The 16,728-nt window shown below is 38.7% G+C and overlaps 1 protein-coding gene across 12 annotated transcripts in view; it reads left to right on the top strand.

Moving 5' to 3' along the window:
* MAP3K4 (mitogen-activated protein kinase kinase kinase 4) overlaps positions 1-16,728 on the top strand; it is a 150,260-nt gene that overhangs the window by 84,427 nt on the left and 49,105 nt on the right. For all 12 annotated transcript variants that reach the window (XR_014311382.1, XR_014311383.1, XR_014311384.1 and 9 more), the window contains one exon: positions 3,257-4,620. Coding sequence is in view for 8 of the 12 variants with exons in the window: in XM_082729492.1 (XP_082585618.1) it covers positions 3,257-4,620 (1,364 nt within the window). In the remaining 4 variants the exon portion in view is untranslated. The remainder of the gene's footprint in view (positions 1-3,256; positions 4,621-16,728) is intronic.

The raw sequence follows: 16,728 nt of genomic DNA, 5'->3' as shown, positions 1-16,728 counted from the left end.
GTGCAGAAACTTTTGATTTTGATGAAGTCCCCAAAGTTTATTTTCGCTTTTGTTTCCTTTGCCTTTGGAGACATGTCTTGAAAGAAGTTGCTGTGGCTGATATCGAAGAGATTACTGCCTATGTTCTCCTCTAGGATTCTGATGGATTCCTGTCTCACATTGAGGTCTTTTATCCATTTTGAGTTTATCTTTGTGTATGGTGTAAGAGAATGGTCGAGTTTCATTCTTCTACATATAGCTGCCCAGTTTTCCCAGCACCATTTATTGAAGAGACTGTCTTTTTTCCACTGTATATTTTTTCCTGTTGTGTTGAAGATTAATTGACCATAGAGTTGAGGGTCCATATCTGGTCTCTCTACTCTGTTCCACTGGTCTATGTGTCTGTTCTCATGCCAGTACCATGCTGTCTTGGTGACCACAGCTTTGTAATAAAGCTTGAAATCAGGTAACATGATGCCCCCAGTTTTATTTTTGTTTTTCAACATTTCCTTAGCTATTCGGGGTCTGTTCTGATTCCATACAAATTTCTGGATTATTTGCTCCAGCTCTTTGAAGAATACTGGTGGAATTTTGGTCGAAATGGCATTAAAAGTATAGATTGCTCTAGGCAGTATAGACATTTTAACAATGTTTATTCTTCCGATCCAAGAGCATGGAATGGTCTTCCATCTTTTTGTGTCTTCTTCAATTTCCTTCATGAGTGTTCTGTAGTTCCTCAAGTACAGTTCAACATAGCTTTCCATAGGCTCCTCCAACTTCATGTATTAAAAACTAAGCTCATTATCTTTACCTCTAGCCTTAAGCAGTGATACCACGTATGTCATTTTGTGTTTCACAGTGACAAAGTATAGTATAAATTCCTACCTCGAAAAATAAAATACCGTGGAGTTAAGTTTGGAAGAACTTCTTAGCTTTGCTTTCAAATAACCATTGTTTTACCAAGTAGAGATGAATGGTGTGTATGTGCTATGTCAATAAAGGTATATAGAACACAATTAAAACATCAAAGAGGAGACAAAGTCCGGGCTTGGGCAAATTTTTTATGAATGAATATTGATAGGTATTTGTAGCTAGAAACAAAATTGAAGAAATTTCTTGAATGGGTTGCATAAAAAATTTTAAGACCTTAGAAGTAAGGTAGATTAAAACTACGGATAAAAATTCTATCATTTAAAAATATTGGTAATTAAAAAGTAATAATAACCATTTTTATATTAAAATATAGCAAAAATCCCAGTAGACAGATAAAATCCTTTTTGATGGGCCATAAAGGAAATTAGTGCACATAAGTGCCTCCGGTTAGAGGGAGAGCCAGGGGGAGAGAGAGACACAGTATCCTAGGCAGGGTCTATGCCCAGGGTGGGACCCCAATGTGGGGCTCATTCTCATGACCCTAAGATCATGACCTGAGGAGAAATCAAGAGTCAGATACTTAACTGACTTGAGCTATCCTGGTGCCCCTAAAATTCTTTTAAAACTATTTTGATTTAAAGTAATTAGAAGGCAAACTGGTTTAAACAGGTTTCCTTTAGTGAATTGATTTTGGGTATATTAGTTTGTAACTCCTGTAAATATAACCTATTTCACCAAATCTGAGGCATACTATAATGTGTTTTAAGAAAAAAATGCTTACAATTGATGACACAGTGTGTTTATTTTAAAAATTTTTTCAATTTTTTATTATTTATTTGGGATAAAGTGAGAGAGAGAGAGCATAAGCAGGGCAGAGAGAGAGGAAGAGGCAGGCTGTCTGCTGAGCAGGAAGGCCAATGTGGGTCTTAATCCTAGTACCCTTGGATCGTGACCTGAGCTGAAGGCAGACGCTTAACCCACTGAGCCATCCAGATGCCCCGACGCAAGTGTGTTTTTATACTTAGCATTTTTATTTTTTATTTAGTGAAAGAACCCTTTTTATACTTTTGGATATTTAGATACAGGTTTTAAAAAAACTATTTGTTATTTATGTTGTGTGTGTGTGATTTTATATATATGTATATATAATATGTACTGTGATATTATATATATAAAATAAATATATAAACATATAAATATATAAAATAGATGTAAATGAAACCTATTAGGGAATATGTTTCTAAAACATATTCATATCATCAATTATAAAACATTTTAATTTCAGAGATGTTAAAATACAGAATGTGTGCCCTAGATTCAGGGACATGAAGTATATCTTGGGTGTGGAGGGGAGATCAGAATGCGGTTTTAGGTTTGGGCATTACCCGTATACGAAGTAGAAGTGAGGATTGCCCAGGGAGGGGGAGAGTAAGGCAGAAGAAATTGAAGAGTGAAATGGAGAACAGCATTTTCTGGAGTGAGCCAGGTTCCAAGGAGGGAATTTGTTAAAGAGTGACTTGGGAAGCAGAAAAGAACCCAGAGACCATTGTATCTAGAAAGCAAGGGGCTGAAGGCATTTCAGTCAGGTAGAGGTGGTTAATAGTGGCAGAAATGCCAAACAGGAAGGAAGGGGGTGTGTATGTTCATTCCAAAGCTTGGGATTAAATTAATAGCACTTTTCGATAATTGTTTGGTGAGAAAGTGTGATGTTTACTTTCTTTGCATTAATTTTGAATGATTTAATATGCCACTTGAGGCAAATGATAGTGAATTAGTCTGTATGTCTTCAATTCTGTTAATGCTAAATTTAAAATGTTATTGTTCATTTGTGGGAAAGAAACTGAGAAGTAGAATAAATTAACATTTTTACCTATTATCTGTCTTTCATTTTTTTATGAGGATAATCTGAAAGTGCCTTAAAGATTCTTTGCTCAGTCTACTTCATTCTACAAATGAGAGAAGTGACCCAGGAAACTTACGTGGTCTGCTCTGAATTAATACATTCAGTTCACAGCAGAGGCGGGAATGGGGTGGGTTTTCCAAACCATGTTTCTGTCAGAGCTGCTGTGCTCTTTGTCCCTTCTTAAGTTGAAGGAGGTTAACTGGTGGCGATTTCACTCTGTGGGTAACTGCATTTTTAATGTAGAGAAATGGCTTGTTTTAGATTTGTAGTGGAAGATATTAGAGAGCATAGCAAGTATAATAAAGCAGGGAAATTCCTTAGAAATTAAGAGAGAAATGTATATATTTTGGATCTTTTACTTTTCAGCATATAGTTACGATTTTTTTCTCCAGTGACAGCCTGAAAAAATAAGTACATGTGAAGATGAGTTTTCTTGAAGATGCTGAGGGTAGTTTCATGTCTTAGAGTTAACATGATGATCTGTTTATTTCTTTTTAATAGAAAAAACGAATGCACCGAACCAGCCTCCACACAAAGACACTGGAAAAACGGTGGAGAATGTGGAAGAATACAGCTATAAGCAGGAGAAAAAGATCCGAGCAGCTCTTAGGACAACAGAGCGTGATCATAAGAAAAATGTGCAGTGCTCGTTCATGTTGGACTCAGTGGGTGGGTCTTTGCCCAAAAAATCAATTCCAGATGTGGATCTTAATAAGCCTTACCTCAGTCTTGGCTGCAGCAACGCTAAGCTTCCGGTATCCGTGCCCATGCCTATAGCCAGAACTGCACGCCAGACTTCTAGGACTGACTGTCCAGCAGATCGCTTAAAGTTTTTTGAGACTTTGCGACTCCTGCTAAAGCTTACCTCAGTCTCAAAGAAGAAGGACAGGGAGCAAAGAGGACAGGAAAATACGTCCGCTTTCTGGTTTAACCGATCTAATGAACTGATCTGGTTAGAGCTACAAGCCTGGCATGCAGGACGGACCATTAATGACCAGGACCTCTTTTTATATACAGCCCGTCAAGCCATCCCAGATATTATCAATGAAATCCTTACTTTCAAAGTTAATTACGGGAGCTTTGCCTTTGTTAGAAACGGAGCTAGTTTTAATGGTACTTCAGTAGAAGGGCAGTGCAGAGCCCCTCATGGAACAAAGCTGGTGGGTTACTCTACGTACCACGAGCATCTCCAACGCCAGAGGGTGTCGTTTGAGCAGGTAAAGCGGATAATGGAGCTGCTGGAGTACATAGAAGCACTTTATCCATCGTTGCAGGCTCTTCAAAAGGACTACGAAAAATATGCTGCGAAAGACTTCCAGGACAGGGTGCAGGCACTCTGTCTGTGGTTAAACATCACGAAAGACTTAAATCAGAAGTTAAGGATTATGGGCACTGTTTTGGGCATCAAGAATTTATCAGACATTGGCTGGCCAGTGTTTGAAATCCCTTCTCCTCGGTCATCCAAAGGCAATGAGCCGGAAGATGAGGGTGATTACACAGAAGGGGACTTGCGGGAGCTGGCAAGTAGCGCGGACGAGAGTGAGGAAGAGCAGCTCTCAGGTCCAAGGGCCCCGGAGCCCACACAGCCCGCTGCCAGCAGTTGCGGCATCCGCTCGCAGGACTGTGTGCGGAAGAAGCTGGAGAGGCTCGAGTCTGAGGAGGAGTCCGTTGGCTGGGGAGCGCCAGACTGCAGCGCAGAAGCAGGCTTTAGCAGACATTGTCTGACTTCTATTTATAGACCATTTGTAGACAAAGCACTGAAGCAAATGGGGTTAAGAAAGCTAATCTTAAGACTTCACAAGCTGATGGACGGTTCCTTGCAAAGGGCACGTATAGCACTGGTAAAGAGTGACCGTCCAGTGGAGGTAGGTTTCTGGTAGGCATTCCTGTGATCTTGGCCTCAGTTCCATCCTTACAGAGTGCTGTGTTGATTATTAGGTACTTCCGTAGTCTTGGTATTTTTAAGGTGTAAGTGGTCGTCACTGTAACTTGCAGGTTTAAACATTTCTATAAAGCACTGTGATAAATGTGGGAAGGGAGCTATGGAAACTGCTGGAAATTTAGTGAATTAAGTGTAAGGTGGTGTGGGAGGAAAAAAAGTGCAGCTTTATAAATATAGGATGGAGAAGGACAGACTAGGTATAGATAAAGAGGGAAGAAAGCCATAATCCTGGGTGACCCCGGGCTGAATAGGAGTCAGTAAAAAAGTCAACATGATGCTAAAATATTTTTAAATGAATACGGCATCCAAGGTCATGGATTTGGTTCTTTCTCGAGTCTTTGCAATAGCTTATTCCCTTTTTGAGTAGCAGGTCCAGGTTTTGGCCACTGTATTTTAAACTGATAAGAACAGATACTACACATGATTTTAGCCAAAGGAGATGTGAGTTGTAGAGAAATGTCAGAATGATCAAAAGGAAAAAAAACATTTACGTGTTACAGTTAGCAATTAGCATAGGTGATAGACGTTTAAGGGAAGCCTTAATTATCAGATCTACATTTTGACATGTGAAGATTTTTGTGAGAGGAGTATGCCTCCTAGAAAAAGCAGTTTGAAAACAGTGCAGATTTTGTTTTGATAGCTTGATCTCTCAAATTTTTTACTGTTAAGGGTGATCAAACTAGAAAGTGCATGCTGTTGGATACTGTTCTTGAGAGGAAGAAGAGCAATGTTTCTCTTCTGGGGAGTTTACATATTCATCTGGCTAAAAGCAAAAGCATCCAGATCTTTGAGATTCTTTATACCTGTCTCTGGTTGCTATTCTCAATTTTAGTAGCTATGTACATACGTATGTATGCACCTTTTATTTTTATTTTATTTATTTATTTATTTTTAAGATTTTATTTATTTATTTGTCAGAGAGAGAGAGAGTGAGAGCGAGCACAGGCAGACAGAGTGGAAGGCAGAGGCAGAGGGAGAAGCAGGATCCCTGTGGAGCAAGGAGCCCGATGTGGGACTCGATCCCAGGACGCTGGGATCATGACCTGAGCCGAAGGCAGTTGCTCAACCAACTGAGCCACCCAGGCGTCCCATTTTTTTATTTTTTAAACTTCAGTTTAGTACATAATGTGACTTGCTTTGGCGTGAGACATGATACAACAGAGGGCATTTTTTTTTTTTTTTTAATAATGGGAAACATTGGAAGAGAACATCAGTTGATAAGATTTTTATTTTTCATGAACTAGGCCATGAACCCCTAGGAAGGGGTCAGACATTCACATAATAGTGCTGATGTTTGCAAAGGGAATCTGCACTTCGTAGCTATAAGAAGTTAGTTTACTTTGAATGTTATTTTAATTATAAGTTTCAAAGTGAATTTATATATGAGATCTTTTTTTTTTTTTTAAAGATTTTATTTATTTGCCAGAGAGAGCGCGAGTGCATGTATACGGGCACGCGTGAGCACATGAGCAGGGGTGGGACAGAGGGAGAGAGAGAAGCAGAGTCCCTGCTGAGCAGGGAGCCCAATGCAGGGCTTGAGCTCAGGACCCTGGGATTAATGAGATCTTCTTTGAATAGTATTTTAACTTTGAATGATTTTTTATGTACATCTTTTTATTAGAGCAAATGACTGTTTTCCCCCTTTTAGTCCATAATAACTATTTTATATGATTTTATTATAGTGCAGGTTTCAAAATCAGTAGAACAAAACTAGATAGGAGTAAGGATTTGCCATATACTTCAGATGGTGAATGACTTACTCGGTTTAGGCTTTTCGCTGGAGTGGTTCAGTTCCAATGAGGACACTTGTGGGCAAGACAGGAGTGATGATTAATTTTTATTGTGAAGCACTGTTTTTGAAGTAGTATGAGCCAATCAGCTCTGGTACCATTACCTCATCTCTGATTCAGTGGGTCTCATGAGAGAGAGGGACTCATGGTAGGGGCCCTGGGAGGCACCTGGGGGCTTCTTAAAACTGCTTTAAACTCCCACCCCCAATTGTCTCCCTCTTCCTTCTGTGACAGCGAACTGTCACTACTAATGGTAGAGCTTTGCATCCCTTAGATGTGTTGGAACAAGAAAAAGATTGGGAATGAGTGCACTACATTTTTTATTAGAACTCAAGTTGAAAACAGATAATGGTAGGTCACCCCTAGTTTTGAATTCCTGTCAACGTTGTATTCCTTCAGTTTGACTAGTTGAGATTGAACTGAAAAGTTTATCCTTATAGAGCACACAAACTCCAGCTCATAAGTGTGTGATTTAAAGACTATTAGAATTATTTGCAGATTATTTGCTTTTCAAAACAAAAATGAAGTCCAGAAGGCCCTGTTTTAAGTTTTGTTTTATAAAATATTATGTTTGTCAGGTAACAAGAGTAATCAAGAGCTGAAGTAGAAATTCAATCCAAACTAATAAAGATGAGGCTTCAAGATTATAATGAACTCAGTGGGAAAGTAAGACTTATTTTTGTTTCCATTTCAGGAACATAATCTCTGGAAGGGGAGGGTTGTGTGTGTGTGTGTGTGTGTGTGTGTGTGTGTGTGTGTGTGTCTATATGTGTATGAATGTATGTAGACTTTCCTTCTGGGTTTGTTTTAGTCTTTGACTAAGTATGTTGGAGAAAGAGCCACAGTTTTTAAAATCAGGTAACTAGATTCCATTTCTTGGTGTTGGTGTGGGGCTTCTCACCACATGACTTTGTAAATGACTTAGTATTTCTGACCCCAAGTCATTGCATCTGTAAAACGACTATAATACTTTCCTACCTACCTCACAGGGTTGTTGTGAGGCTTTAAAAAGGTATTTGTATAAATGGTAAAATGCTGTAGAAGCCAGATATAAACTCTTAATTTTTAGAAGCTTTGTTAATTTTTTTTCTTTTGAAGCTAACTGTTAAGTCAGTATGGGCCAGACTAGTCTATATTTTTATTTTTTAAATGTATTTAACCTTTTAATCTCTGCCAAGTACTCCTGCATCTGAAGGGCCTGTGTTTTCAGCAGCATATAGGCTTTAGGTTTAAGGACAATTTTATTTTCATTCTGGATAGAAGTGTACTGACCAGCCGGCACCACAGATTGTACCCGATACCTGTCTTCTATTTTGCACTGTTGTTTTGACTTGTGTGATAATAGTAATGAGTACAGTTGAAGGATTTCTTATCTGTGTCTTTATATTTTTATTCTTTATGATTAAGTTACTTGTGATTAGTGTTTATAAATAATATATGATCTTATATTTAATTCCCCTTGGCTTACAAACATGCTTTATAAAGTGATTTTTCTCTAAAATCTTATTATATTTCAAGATCTTTAAATTTAAAAACTTGGAATCTTGGGATAGCTTTAGATTTATGGAAAACTTGCAGAGATAGTACAGAATTTTCATATGTTCTTTATTCATCTACCTCTAATATTGGCATCTTACTTAACTTTGCTATATTTGTCAAAATTAATATATTGACGTTGGTATAAGATACTGTTCCCTGGGATGCTTGAGTGGCTCAGTTGGTTGGGCAGCTGCCTTCGGCTCAGGTCATGATCCCAGCGTCCTGGGATCAAGTCCCACATCGGGCTTCTTGCTTGGCAGGGAGCCTGTTTCTCCCTCTGCCTCTGCCTGCTATTTGGTCTGCCTGTGCTCACTCTCTCTCCCTCTCTCTCTCTGATAAATAAATAAAATCTTTAAAAAAAAAGAAAAAGATACTGTTCCCTAGTGTGCGGACATTATCTGGGTTTCTGTTATTGTGCTAATTTCTCCTTTCTGTTCCAGGACCCAGTCAAGGACGCCACCTTGCACTTAGTCACGTCCTTTCGGTCTCCTCTGATCTGTTGTAGTTGTTCAGTCGGCCCTTGGTTTCACAGTCTAGACGGCTTGTACAACCGTTCCTGAATTTGGGTTTGTCTGGCGTTTTCTTAGGCTTGGGCAGGAATGCCGCTGAGTTGAAGAGTTCTCGTGGCATTGTATTGTCCCTGGTGATTTTAACCTGGGTCCCTCAGTGAAGGTATTGTCCGCTGGGTCCCTCCACAAGTTAGCAAGTTTCTTTCCCTGCTGTACTCTTTGATGTGAGTCACCAATGAACCACATTAAAGGGGACAGCAATGACTGTCTCCCTCTAGTAGGGAGTTTCTACATGTATTATTTGGAATTCTTCTGTGTGAAAGATTTACCTCTTCCCTCCCATTTATTTATCTCAGTGGGCAGTCGTAAATATTTATTTTTTCTTCGGGTTATAATCCAGTAGTCTTGTTCTTTATTTTGTTGCTCAAATTGTTCCTTTTTTAGCCACTGGAACTCTTTCAGTTGGCTTCTGTGTCCTTTTGACATGCCTGCATCTTTTTTTTGTATGGTTTTGCTCCTTTTTTTTTTTTTTTAAAGATTTTATTTATTTATTTAACAGAGAGAGACCCAGCGAGAGAGGGAACACAAGCAGGGGGACTAGGAGAGGGAAAGCAGGCTTCCCGCTGAGCAGGAAGCCCTATGTGGGGCTCCATCCCAGGATCCTGGGATCACAACCTGAGCTGAAGGCAGATGTTTAACGACTGAGCCACCCAGGCACCCGTGGTTTTGCTTTTTGAGCAGTTTCGTACTCTATGGCATCGTCCTTTATTTTTCCTGTTGGGGTCCTGAAATCAGCCATTTTCCCAAGGAGCTCTGGTTCCTTTTATTGGAGGATGGTATTTAGAAATGAAGATCTGGGCACTGGGTATTACTGTTGGGGTGTCACTGCTTCCAGGCCCACTCAGGTAGAGTTAGAAAATAGAGGAGTGTCTCTCACCCCTTGTGTGCACAGCTTGTTGGTTGCTTCTCTGTTACTGGTCAGCTGACTGACTGATCAGGTGATCTCCTTGCAGACAGACGACCTGTCCGGCTACCTGAAAGATAAACAGGAGTTCACACGGACGTCTCAGGCTTAATCCAGCATCACCAGTTCATCCTAGCTTTCCTCTCCTTAGTTGTAATTTCTTCTCTTGTGGTGAGAAACTGGCTCGCATTAGTACCGGTTTTCAGGTATCTGTGCCCCTAGGGCATACATGTAAAGTAGTTTCAGAATTGCTAACCAGGACTCCCATGAGGAATAAACTTGCCAACCAGAGTCCAGCCTTTCAGTACAGTTCTTTTTGTCTTTAGTCTTTAAAAGAGTCACCGCAGAATTTTCCAGAGTTAGCTAGGTCAGCACCTTTTTCTTCACCCTTTTCAGTAAGGTCATATCATACATCTGTACTATAGTTAGGTTCACTTAATCTCAGTCTGCGTTCTGTCCTGGGATTCCCTAGTGTTCTACTTGATTTTTTTGTTTGCTGTAAAGTTTACTTTTTGGGTTGTATAGTCTTTTGGGTTTTGTGCATTTAAAATGTTAAATACCTGTAAAATATTTGAGCCGTAGATTATGATATGGTTATTTTATGCTCCTTTCTTTTGGCTTTACCTTCTAAAATTTATACATTTTCAGAAGAAGAGACAGATAAAATTTTTACTTAATGTAGTGTTTAAAATATTTAATTGCCTGATTGCATGTTACCATGCATATTACCTCAAATCCTAAGGAAGAGTTTTGGGTATTTTGCAAATTACTTTCCTTTGAATGAAAAATGATGTGATTATTAAGTTTGTTTGTTTTATGATCCAAGAATAATTAAGCTAATTTTTTTCCTATGAACACAACAGGTTGCCTTCTATATTTAGAGTGGATGAGGCCTATAGAAACTAGGATATGAAATAACAGTCACCCTTTATCAAGTCTTCCACGTGTTAGGCACAGCAACCGAATAAAGTGGTGGTGTTCGTTCTCTATCTTACTAATAGGGAGAATAGATAACTTGCCCCAGATCACAGGAGCTGTAGATTGTTGGAGGGATTCAAGTCCAGGATTCTGGGATACCAGACTTGAGACTCTGCTAATGGTGTCCAAGCCTGGTCGCATGCCAGCATTACCCAGAGAGCTTTTGAAAATTCATGTATGTGATACCCTCTCTGGATGCAGGGTGACTCAGAATCTCTTGGGGTGGGACAGGAGTGCTGCCGTTCTCCCCAGACCTCCAGCGGGCTTCCTGTGTAGTTGCACCAGCACCAGTGCAATTCTGAGCAAGCCCATTGGAAACACTGAGGAGGCTACAGTCCTCGCCTACTGCCGCCTTCCAGATCAGTGTTCATTAGTACAGTTATTATAGCTAATTGTTTTATTTGCTTCACGTGTCTGATTTCAATAGTAAAGTTACACAGGCTTTGTAGTTGAGTTAGTGGCAACCTGATAAGCACATACTTGCTCATTGGCCGATAGGTTACTGTTTCCAGAAGAAGCACACTTACTTGAGGGGAAATAGGAAGTTCTGTGTTATTTTTGACGGCAGTGAGCCCGCGGAGTCACACCTGATGTAAGATGGAGAAGATCAGAGGACAGAATGCTCAGGTCACAACGGAGGACTACATCCCGTGAAGACAACACACCAGTAGCAACAAGACTAGGGGCTGGCATTAACTGAATGCTGCTGTGTGGAGGCGGGTTGGTCAAGTGACTCAGTTGAGGACGTAGATAGCCCATATGGCAGAGCCAGGAGGTGAACCCCGAACTGGCTGTGAAGCTGTGCTTTTAGCCATTACCGTATATGCCTCCTGAGTTAGATTTTTTCCCACCTAGTGCTTTAAGTATTTTTTTGACGTAGTGGTTAGCATTTGAATATAAGATTTCATGTGAAAATCTGGATTTTTTTTTTTTTTTTTTTTTTTTGCTTTCCTTAAAGTACTAGGAGGAGGTCTATCCCCCCGGGCCCACATTCGCACGTGATAGCATCTGGCGGGCTGCAATTGACCGCAGTGCCCATCGTTTCTTATTCTCTGTCACCCTTCCCGAGTGCCCCATTGACATCACCCACCCGGCCCTGTAAGCATTTCAGTTTGTGATATGACCCCTGGTGTAGAACCATAGAAACTTTTGAAGGGTAATAAAAAGTTGATCCTTAAACAACACGCGGGTTGGGTGTGCTGATCCCTTGCACAGTTGAAAATATGTTTATGACGTCTAACTTCCTCAAAACTTAACTGCTAATAGCCTCCTGTTGACCGGAAGCCTTGCTGATAACCTTAGCAGTCGATGAGCATGTATTTTATATGTCATGTATACATATATTGTATTCTTACAATAAGGTAAACTAGAAAAAAAATGTTGTTAAAATCCTAAGAGAAGATACATTTACTGTACTGTATTTATCAAAAAATAACCACATGTAAGTGGACCCACAAAGTTCAAACTCATGGTATTCAAGGGTCAAAGGTATTTTGATCTGTTCCTGTATTTTATAAAACAATTCACTTTCTATTGTCTTACTTATTGAATGTGTATATAAAGAAACAGTTGCTACTTACCTTGTACTTTGGCTCAGAGTAGTAATTCTTTGGCTTGCATATTTTACTTTTTGTGCTTATATAAATATATATCTTTGTTATGTAATACAGGTAATTTTTAAAAAGTTTTTATTTAAATTCCAATTAACATACAGCATAATGTTACTTTCAGGTCTACAGCCAGTGCTCATCATGACAAGTGCTTTCTTTTTTAAAAGCAATAATGCTGTATTCTATAATTTTCTTCTTTGGGGTCGTCCCCATATTTGTATATGTAGCTCTACCTCAGTTCCAGTTAACTGCTACGCATTACGCCGTCATCGGAATGAATCATTTGACTCTATTTTTTAAATCCCACTGTTTGCCTTTGACCAGTCTGTTCTTTGTATCTCTGAGTTCAGTTTTGTTTTGTTTTTAGATTTCTCCTCCAAGTCGTATCATATGGTAATTGTGTTTCTCTGTTTGACTCATTTCAACTTAGCAAAATGTCGTTAAGATCCATCCTTGTCACGAATGGCGGGATTTCCTTCTTTTTTGGGTAACTAAACAAGATTCCTTTTTGTATATATAAAATCTCACACCGTTGATAGACACTTGGGTTTTTCCTTATCTTGGCTACTGTATATAATGCTGCAGTGAACAAAATGGGTGCAGATTTCTTTTTGCGTCTGTGTTGTCATTTTCTTTGGATAAATACACTAAAGTGGAATTGCTAGATCACATAGTAGGTCAGTTTCTAATATTTGAGGAATGTCTGTCCTGTTTTCCATTGTGGCTGCATCAGTTCACATTCCCACCAACAGCGCACAAATGTTTTCTTTTCTCCACATCTTTACCAACATTTGTTACTTATCTTTTTGATAATAGCCATTCATTAAGTGTGTGGTGGTATCTTTGTGTGTGTTTTAGGATTTGTTTGTTTATCTTGAGAGGATGCACATGCATGAGCTGAAGGACAGAGGGAGAGGGAGAGAGATTCTCATGCAGGCTGTGCTTGGGGTCCGATCTCAGAACCCTGACATCATGATCTGAGCCGAAACCAAGAGTCAGATACTCAACTGTCAGTGCCACCCAGGTGCCCTTCTTACTGTGGTTTTGATTTGCATTTCCCTAATGAGTATAACCATTTCACACTTAATGGACACTTTTTTTGTTGTTTTTATTTTTAATTTATAAGTGGTGTAGCTACAGATACCGTATGTTTCCCGTTTATGAACTTACTCCACTGTTTTGTAAGAATGGTTAATCAAAATGAAATTATGGAGTCATTGGGTGTACATATTTAAATCTTTGATAGATATTGGGAAGTTGGTATTCAAAATGGCTGTACTAACGTATACTTCACCCAGTGGTGTAGGAGAAATTCCATTTGTCCTCATTTTTGCAACCATTATCAGTAAAAACTACAATTTTATTTTAACTTAATTCTTTTTGTTTTTAGTGACATTGAGCTTGTTGTCAAGTTGCATGTTGGCCAGTTGCATGTTGTCTTTGACTTTTATTCATTTTGTTCATTTTCTATTGTTTTTTTAAATTACAGTCTTGACCTATTGGAGCTGTTTTTATTTTATGGATATTATTCGTTTTTTATTATGGCTGTAAACTGTTTTTAACTTGTTTATGATGTTTTTCACTAGATGTAAATTTAAAAGTTTTATTCTAGTTTGAACACTTTATTTTGTGTGTAGTGAGAGATTATAAAACATTGTATATTTTTCCCTTATTTTTACATAGTTCAAAGATTTTTGTTGTGGAAAGTATTAAACCCATGCAAAAGTAGACAGAATAATATTATGAGTCCCTTTGAATCTGTATAATTCCAGCACACTGGTTATCAGCTCATGGCCCGTACCTCTAGCCACTTGACACCTTCTCCCATCACTTTGAAGAAAATCTCGGGTGTCATATTTTATCCTTTAATAGTTCAGTATGTTTCTCTGAAGGATGAGGGCTTGTTCTAGAAGTGTACCACAGTACCGTTATCATACTTAAAACATAGCATTAACTCCCTTGATCATCAAAGATCAAATTAGTGTTCATATTTTGATTAATTTTTTTTTTTAAAGATTTCACTTATTTACTTGACAGAGAGAGATCACAAGTAGGCAGAGAGGCAGGCAGAGAGAGAGGAGGAAGCAGGCTCCCTGCTGAACAGAGAGCCCAATGTGGAGCTCGATCCCAGGACCCTGAGATCATGACCCGAGCCAAAGGCAGCGGCTCAACCCACTGAGCCACCCAGGCGCCCCAGTGTTCATATTTTGATTGTGTCATAGTTACCTTGGTTTTCTTTAAAAAAAATATTGTACAATTTAAGTCAGTTTTCAAATAATCATAAAACATAACAGTTCACTATATTTTTTCCCAAAGATTTTATGTATTTATTTGAGAGAGTTTGTGAGTGGTGGGGAGGGGCAGCAGGAGAGGGAGAGGGGATCTTAAGCAGACTCTGTTGATCACAGAGCCTGATGTGGGGCTTGGTCCCACAACCTGAGATCATGACCTTAGTTAGCTAAAACCATAAGTTGGATATTTAACTGACTGAGCCACCTAGGTGCCCTGAGTTCATTATATTTCTTAAGTCTTTTTAAATCTGTAGTTCCCCCTCCCTATTTTTGGCCATATGTGTATTGAAGAACCTGGACTTTTCATCCTATAGAGGTTCTCCTACCGTTTGAATTTTGGTGATTGCATATACAGTTGTCCTTTTTTGTGTTTCCTTCTTCTCTGTGTTTTGTGTAAACTGACTGTGAGAACTAGTGGCTTGATTAGATCCAGGATTTCTTGATTGATTGGTTGAAGGATGGTGTTAATACTGCTTCATGGTGACATACGTATGACTGTCTCTTTGAGACATCAGCAGTTAACGTTCATTGTCTAGATCGCTTACTTCAATAAGGATTGAAAATGATATTTCTAATTCTCTTTTCTTCTTATTAGCGTAATTATCAGCTGTATTAAATAAGATATTGCTACAGTATCTTAGACATTTCCTCAGTCATTATTTGGTTACCCAGTGGAATAATTGAACAGAAGGGACAGGGTAAATATGCTTGAATTTTTCCCTTTTATTTACCCTTTATCAGAAAAATGAGTTGGCTTACCGGTGACCAGTGAGTGCTTTTTTATTAATATGATTTTGCACTCATGAATTTAAACCCATTTGATATGTTTCAACCCATCGAAATCATTATTATAATCCATTAAAGTAATTGTAATAATTGATGTTCACATTGTCCCATTTTGGACAGTGGGAACATATTCAAGTTGGCTGAGGTCCTTTTATCACAGCCCAGGTGAGGAGTGTTTCATAACTTCTTGATAGCTGATGTAAGAAGCTACTTTAAGCTTATGTTATACGTCTGCTTGAGACTGGGAATCTGGTTTGTCTCCAGGGAGTTCTTGTTCCTTTTCTCGGGAAGTGCTATTCTAGGACTGTCATTGTAACAGAAGTCGTCGATCATTGTTTTGGTTCTCTTCAAAAATACATTCCAATTTTATAATAACAATTTTCAATTTTTTACATAATCTCTCTTGGCTTTTCTTCTACAGTGAAAATCTCAATTTGTGGTGGTAATAGAAATGATGGCATTAGAGTCTCAGAGTAATAGATTGTTAGAATATGCTGACTATATTTCAGAATACATATATAATAATCTCAGAGGAGTACCAGCAGCAGTATGATTACTGAAAACGTGTAAGCCCCCCCTCCCCCACCATCCTTAGGGCTATACCCTTTGGGATATACCACCAAATTACTGTGTTTTCAAGATAATTCAATAATTGTTATGATTATGCCACTAACTAGACATATAATTAGAATTTCTTCTTTCTTTGGTTGTATATTTAAAATAACAGCTTTATTGAGACAGAATTCACATACCATGAAATTCACCATTTTGAAGTATTCACTTCAGTGGTTTCTACTATATTGAGAGTTGGATAACCACCACCACTGGCTACTTTTAGAACATATTCAGCATTCCTAAATGAGGCCCTGTCTCCTTCGGCTGCCGCCTCTGCAGTCCTTCCGCTCATCACCTCAGCCCTGAGCAACCACTTACCTGCTTTCTGTCTCTCTATATTTCCCTGTTTTGTGCAGTTCATATAAATGGAATCATATATTTGGTCTTTTGTGACTGGCTGCCTTCACCTGGCATCTTGTTCTCAAGGCTCACCCACATTGTATTTGCAGCAGTACTTTGTTCCTCTTTATGGCTGCATAATATTCCATAGTGTGGATGGGCCACATCTTATTTCTCCATTCATAGATCTTTGATTTGTTATTTTTAGGTATTGCTTTTTAAACTTAATTTTGCAGGAATTATGAAAAATATTTGGTTTTAAGAGAGAATCTATGGAATAATATATTTTCAAGGGAATCTGGTTTCCCTGATAATGATAAGCTTAAAAAAAAAAAACCTGTTATATTCTTCCATTTTTTTAATATAAGCTATGTATGCAATTTTCTTTACTTTTAATAGATGACCAGTTTATTTTTACCCCTTAAGGTTATACTTATATTAATTCCCTTATGGCTCTCCCCTGCCCCAACATTTTTTGATTGGTATTTGTTCGTTCTCAACCACGAGGATATTGGAATTAATCCTTTTCTTTTACCTGGGCTTTCATTTGAAGTGATTTGCTCTTGCAGTGAAATGCTTCGTAGGACATTGCATATGCCCTCCCCTTTCT

The sequence above is a fragment of the Mustela nivalis genome (assembly GCF_964662115.1).
Source record: "Mustela nivalis genome assembly, chromosome: 5".
NCBI lineage: Eukaryota > Metazoa > Chordata > Mammalia > Carnivora > Mustelidae > Mustela > Mustela nivalis.
The sequence above is the reverse complement of the archived record's forward strand: the minus strand, read 5'-3'. Positions and strand labels throughout refer to the sequence as shown.